We start from the raw sequence: 12,461 nt of genomic DNA on the forward strand, positions 1-12,461 counted from the left end.
AAAATATATCTAGGAATTTCTCTGGAGCTGTTGAGGGCAGTGTGGGGTCAGTTCAGTTTCAGATAGCTCCTTGTTCCAGCTTATACTTCTTCTCAAGGTCTATAGGCCCCTTCTGATGTAGTCAATGCTAACTACTGGGTTTTAATCTGTTGCACCTGTCACTTCCAAACAATTCCCTCTTCTTTATTTTGGCTTCCTCTGTTTGCAAGTCTCTTCAGTGTCTGATTTCCACCCTGACGCAAGGGGATGGTGGTGGACACTTTTTTAGGCTTACTTGTTCAGTCGTGCTGTGGGGAGGGAGGAACACTGCAAACAAATATCACTGGTGTGTGTGGGGAGCGCTCACAGTGTCTGGGCCACACTGGGTTTTCCCCAGCTCACAGCGTGTGTGCTTTCCGGGTCTACACTGCTCAGGCTCCAGGTTGCTCTGCAGGGGAACTGTCTAAAGTGGGCCCTGGGTTGCATGTACTTCCCAGGTCTAAGCCGCTCAGGTTCAGTTTCTCGGGTACTCCACAAAGGTACAGTCTCGGTTGGGCCTGCGATTTGTGCCCTTCCCAGGTTTGAGCAGCTCAGGTGACCAGGTGCTTGGCGACCACAACACTCCAATATTCTTGCCTAGAGAATTACATGGACAGAGGAGACTGGTGGGCTACAGTCCACGGGGTCACAGACAGTTGGACATAACTAAGCAATTACACTTTTACTTTCAAGTGTCACCTGTGTCCAGACACTAAATGTGAATGATGTGGTGATAGGAAAGGGAGCGGTGCCAGGAAGACAAAGATGAATTAGAGATCCATCCTATTCTTAGGAAGTCATCCTAAAGAGCAGGGTGGGGGCTGTTACATGCCATGACAGCCATGAAGATAATCTGTATTTGGGACTTTCGTAAGATCATTTCCATCTGGAGGTCTCTTGAGTGCTTCCTGGGAGAGATGGCATTTGGGCAGAGCCCTTACAAGAATAATCAGGCTTTGGGAGGCTCTGTGGCTGAGGTCAGGGAATGAAGAAAGGTACAACCCTTGTCATCAGCTCAGGGGAAGCCCAGAGGGAGAATGAGGTTTTACTGCGAAAATTAGGGGTAGATGGTTGGGCTTCTTCTCAGGGTTGGGAGGGTAAAAAACACTCCCAAGGCATTAAGGCGAAGGAAATTATACCACAGGACATTATGGGAAGGATAGGTCAATATAATTCTTTTTGACCTTTACCTCCTCCTCTCTGCAATTACTTCCCCGAGGAAACCAAGGGCCATATAACCTGAAGTGCGAAAGTAACACGGCTTAGTAAGTGGCAGAACCACTCTAGAATACAGACCCACTAATTTCATAGTAGGAACCATGGTGTCCGCTATGTACCCAAGTTCGAGACTCCACGGCTCCTATAGACTCCCGACTTGGGTGCGGGATCCACCCAGAGGGCTCAACAGAGCCTGTACGGACGGGAAGCAGAGGTAACAGACGCAGCCATCTTGCAATCAAGAACCGAAGTGGGACAGCTTAGCCAATCAGCCCGCGGGCAACTCTCTTTAGTTTCCAGTCAAAGGCGGGGCAAGGTTGGATACTGCCGGTGATTGGGCAAACGAGACCCTCTAAGCCTATCAAAGAGTACCATGTGGGCGTGACTCCAGAAGCGGCTCGGACGCTGAGCCCGGGTTTTGCGTGTGGGAGGCTGCGCCGCTTGGGGGCGGGAGAGGCGGAGTTCGGTGCTGCAACATGCCGTGTCGGCTGCCTGCATTCCGGGCCAAGTAGGGGCCGGGCGCCGGGCCGAGGTCGGCCTGAGCTGACTGGCTGCCTTCGAGTCGAGTCAGCGTCACCGTCGAACCTAAGTGAGGGGGCACGGGGAAGGGCCCAGGAGGGCTCTGGGGCTCTGGAGGGGGCTTGCGGACGCGAGCTGGGGCTCCGCTCGCCATGGGGGAGGTGGAGATCTCGGCCCGGGCCTACGTGAAGATGAGCCTGCACGCCGCCCGGTATCCGCACGCTGCTGTCAACGGGCTGTTGCTGGCGCCGGCGCCGGCGCCGCGGTCGGGAGAATGCCTGTGCCTCACCGACTGTGTGCCCCTGTTCCACAGCCACCTGGCCCTGTCTGTCATGCTGGAGGTCGCACTCAACCAGGTGCCTCCGCCGGACGCCCATCGACCACCGCGAAATCCCCTAACACCCCTAGCCCAAGCCCATCCCTGGTCTCTTGGCAGTAGTGCGCACCCACAGGGCGGGCGGCACGATTTAGTTACTGATGGCCCCTTTCCCATGGCAGGTGGATGTGTGGGGCGCGCAGGCCGGGCTGGTAGTGGCAGGGTACTACCATGCCAATGCAGCTTTGGACGACCAGAGGTGAGTGGGGTAGCCAGAGGCAGAAGGCTAAGGGTTATGGGGTGGGGGGTGTAAAGAGAACCTCTCTTGGTCATTCCTTCCATCTTCCCTTCATTCAAGCCTTAGGCACTGTAAAGCAGGCACTAGGCTGCGTACGCAGTGAGGAAATTTAAAAGAAACGTATTTTTCTGAAGGAGCTAGGTGGGGGTGGGTAGGACAATATCAGTCTGACACCTGCTGTAACTGAGATACCCCCCGCCCCGTCCCGCCCCAACAAGTGCTGAAAACACAAAGAAAGCTCAACTGGAAACGTTTTTTTTAAAGGAAGTTTCTTTTTATGTATACAGTTCACCATTTAAGGACACAGGCTTAAACTACCTGGGGCCACAAACAGGCAAAAATTTTTCACTAAGTACTGCAATACTACAGGACCCAATGGTTGAATTCCAATGTGGAATCCAGAATAGGGAAGGCCCACTGTAAAGTTATCTGCAGATTTTCAGCTGCTGAAGGCTCTTTGCCCCTAACCCCATCGTTGTTCAAGGGTAAACTATATATAGAAAAAGCTATCTAGTTATAATCAAGTATTCGGATCAAACTATACTGTATTGTAATTTGATTTTCCCACCTTAATAAATATCTGACATCTTTCCATCTCTACACTAATAGCTATCTTACCCTAACAGCTATATAGTATGAATATGGGTGTACCATAATTTATTTAATGCTTTACATTAAACATTGAGGTTGTTTCCATTTTTTTTGTTATTACAGACACTGTCCTATTAACACAGTAAATTATAAGTAGAATTTCTGGGCCAGCATATGTATAGTATACAATATAAGTTTGGATGGGTATGCCAAATTACTCTCCAGAAAGACCATCTTAGATTTCCGCTCTCACCAGCAGTGTCTGAGCACCTGTTTGCCACAGCACTCAAGCATCAGGCAGTCATGCGAGAAGCATCAAGTAGGCCTGGCCCCCCAGGCCAGATACAGGGAAAGGCCATCGCTGCATCCACGTCTTTGAGACCTGGGAGGCCCAGCTCAGATGGATGCGGTCTGCCCACAGTATGCTCCTCACACCTCTGATCTTCCCTCTACACAGCCCTGGGCCCCTGGCCTTGAAAATCGCTGGGCGGATTGCTGAATTCTTCCCTGATGCAGTACTTATTATGGTGAGGCTTGGTTTTCGGAATGGGGAGTTGGAAAGAAAGTAGGAAGGGGGAACCCTTGAAACCCTCACCAGCCCTTCCTTGTCCACACAGTTGGATAATCAGAAACTGGTACCCCAGCCTCACGTGCCCCCAGTTATCGTCCTGGAGAACCATGGTCTCCGCTGGGTCCCCAAGGACAAGAACTTGTGAGTGCCCCTCTCCTTCCACCTCTTCTTGGAAGCCCACAGCTCCTGAGCCTCCTCTGTTGTTGGTTCTGTCCCAAGGGTCCTTCTCTAGACCCTAACCTGGCCCCACTCCCTGCTGAGTTTGACTGCCATGGGGGTTATTATTTCAGAGTGATGTGGAGGGACTGGGAAGAGTCACGGCAGATGGTGGGAGCATTACTAGAGGGCCGGGCCCACCAGCACCTTGTGGACTTTGACTGCCACCTTGACGACATCCGAGAGGATTGGACCAACCAGCAGCTCAACGCCCAAATCACTCAGTGGGTTGGTCCCGCAAATGGAAATACCTGAGCCAGGGCCAGAGGGGAGGCTCAGGATCCAATAAAGAGACTTGGGCTGTTGGGCAATGGTATGACTATATTTATTGTGCCTGGGAGGCAAGGTGAGGGAGAAACCAACAGGCAGAAGGTGGGGGACGTCTGGAGTCCCCTGTTCAGAAGTCAGAAAGTCAGAAGGTCTCTGTTGGAGCCATCACAGAATGAGAGGAGGGTCTCAATAGATCATTCCCTTTGTTTCTCCCCTGGGCTTCTTGAGCTTCTCGAAGTTCTTCAGGATGATGTCATATAACACAGCCTATGGGGCCAGGGAGGAGTAGGAGTCAGCCACCAGCCCCCAGTGGCTCTGTACCCCATTTCTAGCCTTGTGGAGAGGTTGAACTTTGTAACCCTTCACCCCCAGCCTGCAGGGTCAGGGAGTGGGTGGCTTGGGAAAGCTGCCTTGGGCCACCCCCGCCTCCTCACGTAAGCATTGCGGATCTCCATGACCATCAGCCGGATATCCCGGTACTCTGCCTCATCCAGTTCGTGTACCAGTTGCCGATAATCACCCTGCAGGAGACTCGGATCAGGCCTGACTTCAAGGGTGTCCCTCCTCCCTTGCACCCAGACTGAGGCCTCACCTACCACATGGGGCTGCTTGGCTGCTTTGGTTACAGCATCACCGCGCTCAGAGAAATACCTGTGGGAAGTAGAAGGGTATGGAGCAGGAGGAGGAGGGAGCAGAGGCCTCAGTCTCCACCAGAGGCAGAGCAGTGGGCAATGACTCACTTGGAAATTTGAGTGTGGAAGCCTTCCAGCTTGGTGTGAAGAGCAGTCATCAGCTCAAACACCTTCTCCTGGGGAAAGAAAGCAGGAGGGAATGTGGAAAGCAGCAAGGACTGGAGAGATAAGGATGGCAGGGGAGGGGGGCAGTGCTCTCACCTGGACAGCCACTCCAAAATTATTCCCATCCTCAATCCGAGGTATTTGCAGCTGCAGCCAGGTGGTGACCTGGGAGGATGGAATGGCAATGAAGCCCCATCAGTCCCAAACCCAATTCCCAGTTTCCTATCCTGTTTCCTTGTTCACAGTGAATGGGAGTGTGTCAGGTCTGTCCTGAATGCCATGGCCTGAAATTCTGGCTTTACTTGTGCCCTCTCCTGCTAAGACCTGGCAGGTTCCATGCCCAACTGGTAGGGACAAAGGAGGACAAAGGGTTTGACCTGAAGTGTGTGGATGGCAGTGGGAGGGCTCACCAGGTTGAGCTTCTCAATGACATCCTTGATCTCAGGCTTTACCCGCTGCAGGAGGACCACAATCTTCTCATTGCAGCTCACTGGGCCACATGGAGGACCTAGGAGGTGGGCACTGGGTCAGTCACATGACTGGGACTGTGCCAGGCAAGGAAAAGGCATCCTTAGGGAGGAGCTCCTAGGAAGTGAGACACAAGTCCCTTCCACCATAGAGATACCTTTGTCTTCATCTTCCCCTTTCTTCTTTTCATCCTTGTCTTCCTTCTGCAGGGAAAGGGAGGCTCTTTGGAGTCAGGCCTGAGGCTGATTTTTCCCCGGGTTGGGTCCCTCCTCCCAGGAATTCCCATCTTGCCTCCTGCTGTTTCCTCCGCTCCTCCTTCTCTTTCTCCTTGACTGGATCAGGCACTGGGATGTCCAATGGGGCCTTCAGATTGCTCAGGTTGGCTTCATTGAGATCTGGCTCCTGGTGCAGGGTGGGAGAAGGGCTGGAGGCAGGGGCGAGCTCTCACCTCCTCACTCTCACAGCCCCTGAAGCTCTCCCTTTGGCCTCTACTCCCTGCCCAGCCCCAGTACCTTTAAAAATGCATCCAACTCAGAAATCTTCTTGGGAAAATAGCTTGCGAGCAGGTTCTCTGTCTGTGTGTAGGGTAACGGTAAGGGAGGATGGGGGTCAGAATCAAATTCCCTTCCTAGGCAGTAAAGGAAGGGCTGCCGCTGCCTAGCAAAGGAGGGCTGAGCAGCGGGCTTAGGGAGGGGTGGGGTGATGACCACGCAGGTCTTACCTTAGTACATAGGTCTTCACGGAACACATCCACCTGTGGAACACAAGCAGCCCTTCAGACATCTGGCTTCATGGCCAGTTTATTCGAGAACCCTTAGGGTTGCATGGGGTCTGACTTGGGTTGGGTGGGATTTGGGGAATAACATTCCTGGAAGGGAAGGGCGAAGGATTCAAGAGGGAACAGATCCCTCGGTGGGCAGTGGGAGGAGGGATGTAAGAGAGCTGCTGCGACTGGGGCAGGGTTGGAGGGCCCTGTGGAATGGGCGCGGGGCCTCCCATGGTGGCAGGACAGGGCCCGAACCCCGTCTGTGTGTGGGCCCGGGCCCCGGGCCAGCAGATTTCCCCTCCACGCCAGGGCTCCGCTTCACCTCACCCCGCTGAACCTCGGCCGCCTCGCCTCTCCTCCCGCAGGCAGACCTGGCGGGGCTCCCGGGGCTCAGGTGCTTTGGGCACGGGGCCCATGAGTGTTCGGATGACTGACCCCTACTCGAGGGGCTGGGGGGCGGGTCACGGACTCCTTCAACCTCTCGGAGGCATACCTCCCTGATAGACCCTTCCTAGAACCCGCAGCGCTCACCTTGGCTTGGGCTTCGGGCAGGACCCTGAGCGTGGCCATGGCCGGGGTAGGGGCCTAGCGCCGCACGCGAAGCGAGGAGTGGGCACGGGGAAGGGAAAGTGAAAGCAGCGCTCGCTCCCCGCACGGCCTTCCTGGGTAGTGGGAGTGGAGGTACTAGAGGAGGCGGGGACAGACCAGAGAGAGGCGAGGAGCTGAGGAGTGCCGGGAGGCAGCCCTGCCGGGGCTCCCCCTAGAGTCGGAGAGGCGCCTTTACGCCTCCCCGCATCCCCATAGCTGCCGGTCTTTCGATTCCCCGCCCACATCCCCGCCCACCTGCCCCACCCTCCCCGCCCTGCCCTTGACGCTCCGCCTCCCCGGCCACCAGGCCGGGGCCCGCCTCTGGACTCCCCGCCCCTCCTGCCCCCTGCCCCAGACCTCGGGCTCTATTCCCAGCACCGCCTGGGACAGTGATTAGCCTTACCTGCCTCTCTTCTTTTCTGGGTAGTGAAGCAAGACTTGGCCTCCCTTCCTTTGCCCTGCCAGCGTGGACCCCTGGCTCCAAGGGCATCGTCTGGCCCACGCAGTGACGTTCAGACTCTGGCATCATCCCATCACAGGACCCGGTCAGCTCTCTTAAGACCCTTGTGGACTCCATTCCTCTGTAACCCACTCACCACGCAGCAGCAGGATTCCACCTTGCTCTTGCTTAAAATTTTCTCAACTTCCTGTTGACCTTAGAATCCAAAGGACTTTCCTGGTCCAAAAGGCCTTTCTGGCACCTGTTCCCCTTCAACTTTGCTTTCCAGTTTTCTCCCTCTTTTCGGTTATAAATACCTGGACTTTCCAGTTCTTTCTCAAACCTGCCACCGTTGTTCATTCCTGCCTCAAGGCCTTTGCTCTTGCTAATCCCTTTGCCTGACACAACCTACCCTGCGTCAGGATGTCATTCTGTTCTCAGCTTAGATATCACTTCTTCAGAAAGAACTCTGCCTATAAAGTAACTCCCTCCAAGTCTATTAGAAAGCAGCCTGTTTTAGTACCTTCACAGCACTATCTCCATGAAGTTGGTTTCTTTTTTGAGGATAGTGTGGTTTAGAGCAGGGGTTGGCAAACTTTTTCTGTCAAAAACCATATAGTAAATATTTTAGGCTTTGTAGTACCTGTAGCAACTATTCAACTCTGCCATTGTAGCAGGAAACCAGCTATATACGTAAATGAATTAGTGTGGCTAGTTACCCTAAAATTTTATTTATGGACAGTGGCATTTCAATTTCATGTAATTTTCACCTGTTAAGAAATATTCTTTTTTTTCAACCATTAAAAAATGTAAAATCATTTCTTAGCTCTTAAGCCATATAAACACTGGCCATAGGAGAACTGTTGCTTGCTGATCTATGTTTTAGAGCACAGACAACGGATCCATACTGCCTGGGTTAATAATTCTAGCTCCAAAATTTACTAGTTGTGAAAAACTTAGCTCTGCACCTCCATTTTCACAAATGTACAGTGGGAACACTCCTACCTCATGGTGTTGTGAGGGCTAAATATGTGAATTTATATAAAGAATTTATAGATACTTAGAATGGTGCCTGATACAGAGTAAGCACAATAGTATTATCATTTGTGAGTTTATCATCAGGCAGTAACCCACGGGCCCCCAAACAGCAAGAAACTGTCTTTCTTATTCACGTGACAAAGAACTATGCTTGGCTCAATGAACATCTTTTAAGAAAATGAGCACGTATAGACCCTCTTTGGAAAGAGAGGGTAGAAAGGGTGGCTGAGTAGGGTGCCCAGATAGAAAGGCCCCTGAGGATGGTGAGGGGGGATTCAGTGCTGGAGGCAGGAAAAACAGATCAACCAAGCTGGAGATGGAGCATCTGCTTAGTGGGAATGCTGCCCATCCCTGAGGACAGTTACCTGCCCTGGCAGTGCCAGTCTTTGACATCAGAGCCCCAGATAGCTTGACGTCTGCAGAGACCAGGAGACTGAAAGGACAATGGGAGGGATAGGGGTCAAGCATAAGGACATTCAAGGTCAGTGACAGCAAGGAATGACTGGGGAACCCTGGCAACTATTATACTCTCTTCTTACCCTACCCACCCTTTACAGGTCCTGCTAACCCAGTGATGAGCAGAGCCGGAGCTAGGTCTGATGTGCCTTTATTCCTTTCAGTTATGCTTGTGGATGGAGTGGGGGCGAGGGAAGAGCCCATGGCCGGGGCTCCCTGGAGACCAGGGCTGATGATACCAGCTGCCATAGGTGAGGTACCAGGCAAAGGTACCCACCGCGGCCCCCACCACCTTGTGAGTATACTGGTGGAAATAGATGACGGTGCAGAGCAGCAAGAAGTTCCAGAGGCCCATCAGCAGCACGTTGAGCAGGAAGACAAGGCGCAGTGGTGCGCCGGCAGGCAGCCCATGGGCCAGATACTTGGCGAACACTGCTGCTTCCTCGGCCATGAGCAGGCAGCAGAAGGTGAGCAGGAAGGTGTGGGAGGAGACCGTGTATCCCCGCCACTGGTGGCCAGCCGCCAGGCAGCTGCGGCGATCTGGTAACTCGTGGAGCAGCAGGCCTTGGGGCAGAGGCTCGAAGCAGGAGCCGGTCAGGTCCTCAATGAGCAGGAAGGCCCGGCCGGCCCCCCGCCACACGGCTGCCCCCACCACCAGCCGGCTCAGGTGCCGGGCAGTCACTGCCACGCGCCGTGTAGCCAGGAAGACCACCAGCAGTACAAAGCCCCCCAGGAAGGTGCAGGTCCAGCCCCACGCCGAATTCACAAACTTTCTGTGGGCAGAAAAGAGGAAAAGCTATTGAGGCCCCTCAGCCCCATCACTCTCTGTGTGTTCCCAGCCTGGCTCTGTCTCCAGTTGCACATGTCACCCCTGTTGTTTTCTGTGCCCTCTGCCCCGCTTCTCCCACAGCCACTTGAACTTGGCCATCTCCTTGGAGGTCCATTCAGTCTTCTAGGGTCCATGTTTCCTCTTCGGCCCTGCTCCTGTACCCCCCCACCCCGGCTCTGTTCCCCTCCCCCCTCTGACATTCTCCTCAACCTCCTAGTCTATTTTTAGTGTCTCAAACTGGCAGGAGGACAGAAACCTGGAGGGAGCCGGGATCCCTGAGCCCAAGCAGCCAGCGCCCCCAGCCTTGAGTGGACTCACATGTTGAAGAAGTTGCCGTGGCTGGCGAAGATGGTCCGAGGGTTGACGTGGAACTGCAGAAGGGGCCCGAAGATGACCACTGCTGCCAACCAGGCATGGTAGAGGCGCCGTAAGCAGGGGCTGCCCAGGAGGCGGGCAGCCTGTTCGCTTCCAAAGTATAGCAAGGCAGAGGCCACCCAGAGCAGCACCCTGACCAGGCTGCCCAGCAGGGCCTGGATCCGGGCCCCGGCCCCCCGCCCTGCCCCCACCACCGGCCCCCGCTCCATGTTCCCTCCCCTCCCCGCTAACTGCTTGCTCTGCTGAGCAGCTGAGGAGGGGCTGATGGGGCCCCCCCTGGACAAGGACAGGCAGTGACAGGTGTGGCAGACACAGGGCAGAGCCCTGTTGGCAGCTGGCAGGCGGGGGAGAGGGGCGGGGGGCAGTGAGGGGCCAGGGCTGAGGGTTGCCACGTCAGCAGGGTTCTCACTTTGGGTGTGTTTCCTGACAACGGCCTTGTTCCTTCCCTGTTAGTCCTGTGTCCCTTGACTTTAGGGCCTATGTCTCTAGGTCAAACCATGTTCATGTTTCAGGGCCACTCCTGTGGTTCAGAGCTGTTTTGTCCACAGCTTGCTTGGGTCTGTTTGCCCCTATTTGGTCAGCCAAAGTCACCCCCACCCCACACAGGTTGGACTCTCAGAGCCCCAAAGATCGAGTTCACTCCCACATGATAGGGGGTAGAGGAGACCCTAGGAGGAAAATCCCAGTCTGGAGTCCATCAAATCCTTGGGGTTGTGCTCCTCAATTACCTTGGGGCTTGGCCACACATAGAATGTGGCCTCCGAGCCTGACCACTGAGGCTAGAGCCATAGGGCGGTGAGCAACTTACCCAAGGGAAGTCCCTGTTATTCATTCAGTAACTGTTTTGAGATCCCTATTTGTCTTCTCATTTCTCAAAATGAGATTTGAGAAATGGGATTTCAGGGGCTACCTTTGTGGAGGCTCATGAAGTAGTGACAGGAATGAGCAAGAAAGGGTACCTGGGTTCTGGCCCAACTCTATGACTTTGAGAAAATAAACTAACCCTCCTTGGTCCTCAGTGCCATCATCTGCAAACTGAGCAAGATGAATTAACCAATTAGGATCCTTCCAGATTCCATTGCCCATACCTTGACATAGCACATGCTCAGGGACTCTATACCTGAAGACCTCCAGAAGCACTCACACATGTTTAAGCTGACACAGAATTTTTCATTGTAATTTTAAATAGTTGCAAAGGACAAAATATCTAGTATATTATATATACTTAGTTTTCAAAAATAAAGCTATCTATATAACTCTTTCCCTGGTGGCTCAGATGGTAAAGAATCTGCCTACCACAAACAAGACCAGGGTTTGATCCCTGGGTTGGGATGATCCCCTAGAGAAGGAAATGGCTACCCACTCAGTGTTCTTGCCTAGAGAACCCCACGGACAGAGAAGCCTGGTGGGCTACAGTCCATGGGGTTGCAGAGAGTTGGACACGACCATGTAACTAACACTTTCACAACACTAGTGATTATATACCTCACCATTTTTCATTTTAAAAATGTGACAAGATCTTAACAGAAATTATATTTCCATTCTATTCTCCCTACAGAATTTATCCTAATATGTTTTTATGCCTGAAAATCTTTCATTGATCATACATAAGTCTCTGCCAAAAAAAGAGTAGATTTGAAACAATTTTTACACATTTCCTGTGACCGTTAAGTTGAATTTTTTTATTCTGCATTGAATTTCCATATGCTGCTAAGTCGCGTCAGTCGTGTCCAACTCTGTGCGACCCCAGAGACGGCAGCCTACCAGGCTCCCCCGTCCCTGGGATTCTCCAGGCAAGAACACTGGAGTGGGTTGCCATTTCCTTCTCCAATGCATGAAAGTGAGAAGTGAAAGTGAAGTCGCTCAGTCGTGTCCAACTCTTAGTGACTCCATGGACTGCAGCCTACCAGGCTTCTCCATCCATGGGATTTTCCAGGCAAGAGTACTGGAGTGGGGTGCCATTGCCTTCTCTGGAATTTCCATATAAATTAGTACAAATTTCAAAATTGTTAGTAGCACAAAATATATTATTTGTACAACAAACCTTTCACAGAGTTTGATAATAATACAATAAGATTGTATCGGAAATGCATCTCTTAATGAGAATAGATGGCCCTTGGGGCCTTGATTGAATGAGGATTTGAGAACACTAATCATTTTAGTTGGCATCTCCTTCTAGCATCCTGGAGGTAAAACAGTTCTGGGTGAGATGGGTGGCATCTCTGGGTGTTAGGGGGTAGAGATAGGTATCATTTGTTAACTAAGCTTTGCAACAGGGAGTCCCTCCTTGGAGAAGAGGCAGAGGGGGGAATGAAAGAAGCCAGTAGGCAAGATCCATGTGATGGTTTCATGCAGGCAGATCAATTGGAGGAAAGAGATCACCTGGAGGCCAAGCATCTGGACAATTTATTCTTTTAAAAGTGTTTTGCTGTTGAACAGGTACATCTCTTAACCCCTTGCTGTGTCTCTAAAACCCCTTGGAGGTGTGCATTCTGGTTCCAGAACTGCCTTAGAGATAATGGGGAAGGTCAGGCCAAGCTGCTCCCCTATTGTCCACACCATGGTCTCCCCTGAGGCATGGTGGCTGACCTCTGCCTGCCTCCATTTCCTCACCTGGAAAAAAGGGTGCTGTGAGAATGGGTGAGGTCCTGAGTGTGAAGTGCCCAGATGGGGCCTGCCATCAGTGTC

General features: G+C 52.7%; 3 protein-coding genes across 3 annotated transcripts; 1 reads left to right on the plus strand and 2 right to left on the minus strand.

The window, feature by feature from the left end:
- The first annotated feature begins 1,831 nt into the window (after nucleotides 1-1,831).
- EMC9 (ER membrane protein complex subunit 9) lies at nucleotides 1,832-4,061 on the plus strand. The gene is made up of 5 exons (XM_055537007.1): nucleotides 1,832-2,111; nucleotides 2,254-2,330; nucleotides 3,418-3,487; nucleotides 3,578-3,672; nucleotides 3,822-4,061. Exons 1-5 carry the CDS (start codon nucleotides 1,908-1,910, stop codon nucleotides 4,000-4,002), a joined length of 627 nt encoding a protein of 208 aa, XP_055392982.1. The 5' UTR covers nucleotides 1,832-1,907; the 3' UTR covers nucleotides 4,003-4,061.
- Nucleotides 4,049-6,812, minus strand: PSME1 (proteasome activator subunit 1). The gene is made up of 11 exons (XM_055537005.1): nucleotides 6,580-6,812; nucleotides 6,004-6,036; nucleotides 5,795-5,857; nucleotides 5,574-5,684; nucleotides 5,440-5,485; nucleotides 5,225-5,322; nucleotides 4,911-4,979; nucleotides 4,758-4,825; nucleotides 4,614-4,668; nucleotides 4,452-4,538; nucleotides 4,049-4,284 (listed from the first exon to the last, which is right to left on the minus strand). The coding sequence occupies exons 1-11, from the start codon at nucleotides 6,616-6,618 to the stop codon at nucleotides 4,204-4,206; spliced, it is 750 nt and encodes a 249-aa protein (XP_055392980.1). The 5' UTR covers nucleotides 6,619-6,812; the 3' UTR covers nucleotides 4,049-4,203.
- Nucleotides 6,813-8,678: 1,866 nt separating this feature from the next.
- FITM1 (fat storage inducing transmembrane protein 1) lies at nucleotides 8,679-9,997 on the minus strand. Its single transcript, XM_055537014.1, has 2 exons — nucleotides 9,717-9,997; nucleotides 8,679-9,342 (listed from the first exon to the last, which is right to left on the minus strand). Exons 1-2 carry the CDS (start codon nucleotides 9,980-9,982, stop codon nucleotides 8,730-8,732), a joined length of 879 nt encoding a protein of 292 aa, XP_055392989.1. The 5' UTR covers nucleotides 9,983-9,997; the 3' UTR covers nucleotides 8,679-8,729.
- Nucleotides 9,998-12,461: the final 2,464 nt, after the last annotated feature.

This window comes from Bubalus kerabau, chromosome 10 (genome assembly GCF_029407905.1).
Source record: "Bubalus kerabau isolate K-KA32 ecotype Philippines breed swamp buffalo chromosome 10, PCC_UOA_SB_1v2, whole genome shotgun sequence".
NCBI lineage: Eukaryota > Metazoa > Chordata > Mammalia > Artiodactyla > Bovidae > Bubalus > Bubalus kerabau.

Excerpts from the sequence above, each read along its gene's own strand:
- EMC9 (XM_055537007.1), top strand. The coding sequence starts at position 1,908 with ATGGGGGAGGTGGAGATCTCGGCCCGGGCCTACGTGAAGATGAGCCTG. Across the intron at positions 2,331-3,417 it reads GCAGCTTTGGACGACCAGAG|CCCTGGGCCCCTGGCCTTGA; the intron begins GTGAGTGGGGTA and ends CCCTCTACACAG. Across the intron at positions 3,673-3,821 it reads GTCCCCAAGGACAAGAACTT|AGTGATGTGGAGGGACTGGG; the intron begins GTGAGTGCCCCT and ends TTATTATTTCAG.
- PSME1 (XM_055537005.1), bottom strand. The coding sequence starts at position 6,618 with ATGGCCACGCTCAGGGTCCTGCCCGAAGCCCAAGCCAAG. Across the intron at positions 6,037-6,579 it reads TGCCCGAAGCCCAAGCCAAG|GTGGATGTGTTCCGTGAAGA; the intron begins GTGAGCGCTGCG and ends TGTGTTCCACAG. Across the intron at positions 4,669-4,757 it reads TTCCACACTCAAATTTCCAA|GTATTTCTCTGAGCGCGGTG; the intron begins GTGAGTCATTGC and ends TACTTCCCACAG.
- FITM1 (XM_055537014.1), bottom strand. The coding sequence starts at position 9,982 with ATGGAGCGGGGGCCGGTGGTGGGGGCAGGGCGGGGGGCCGGGGCCCGG. Across the intron at positions 9,343-9,716 it reads CACGGCAACTTCTTCAACAT|AAAGTTTGTGAATTCGGCGT; the intron begins GTGAGTCCACTC and ends TTCTGCCCACAG.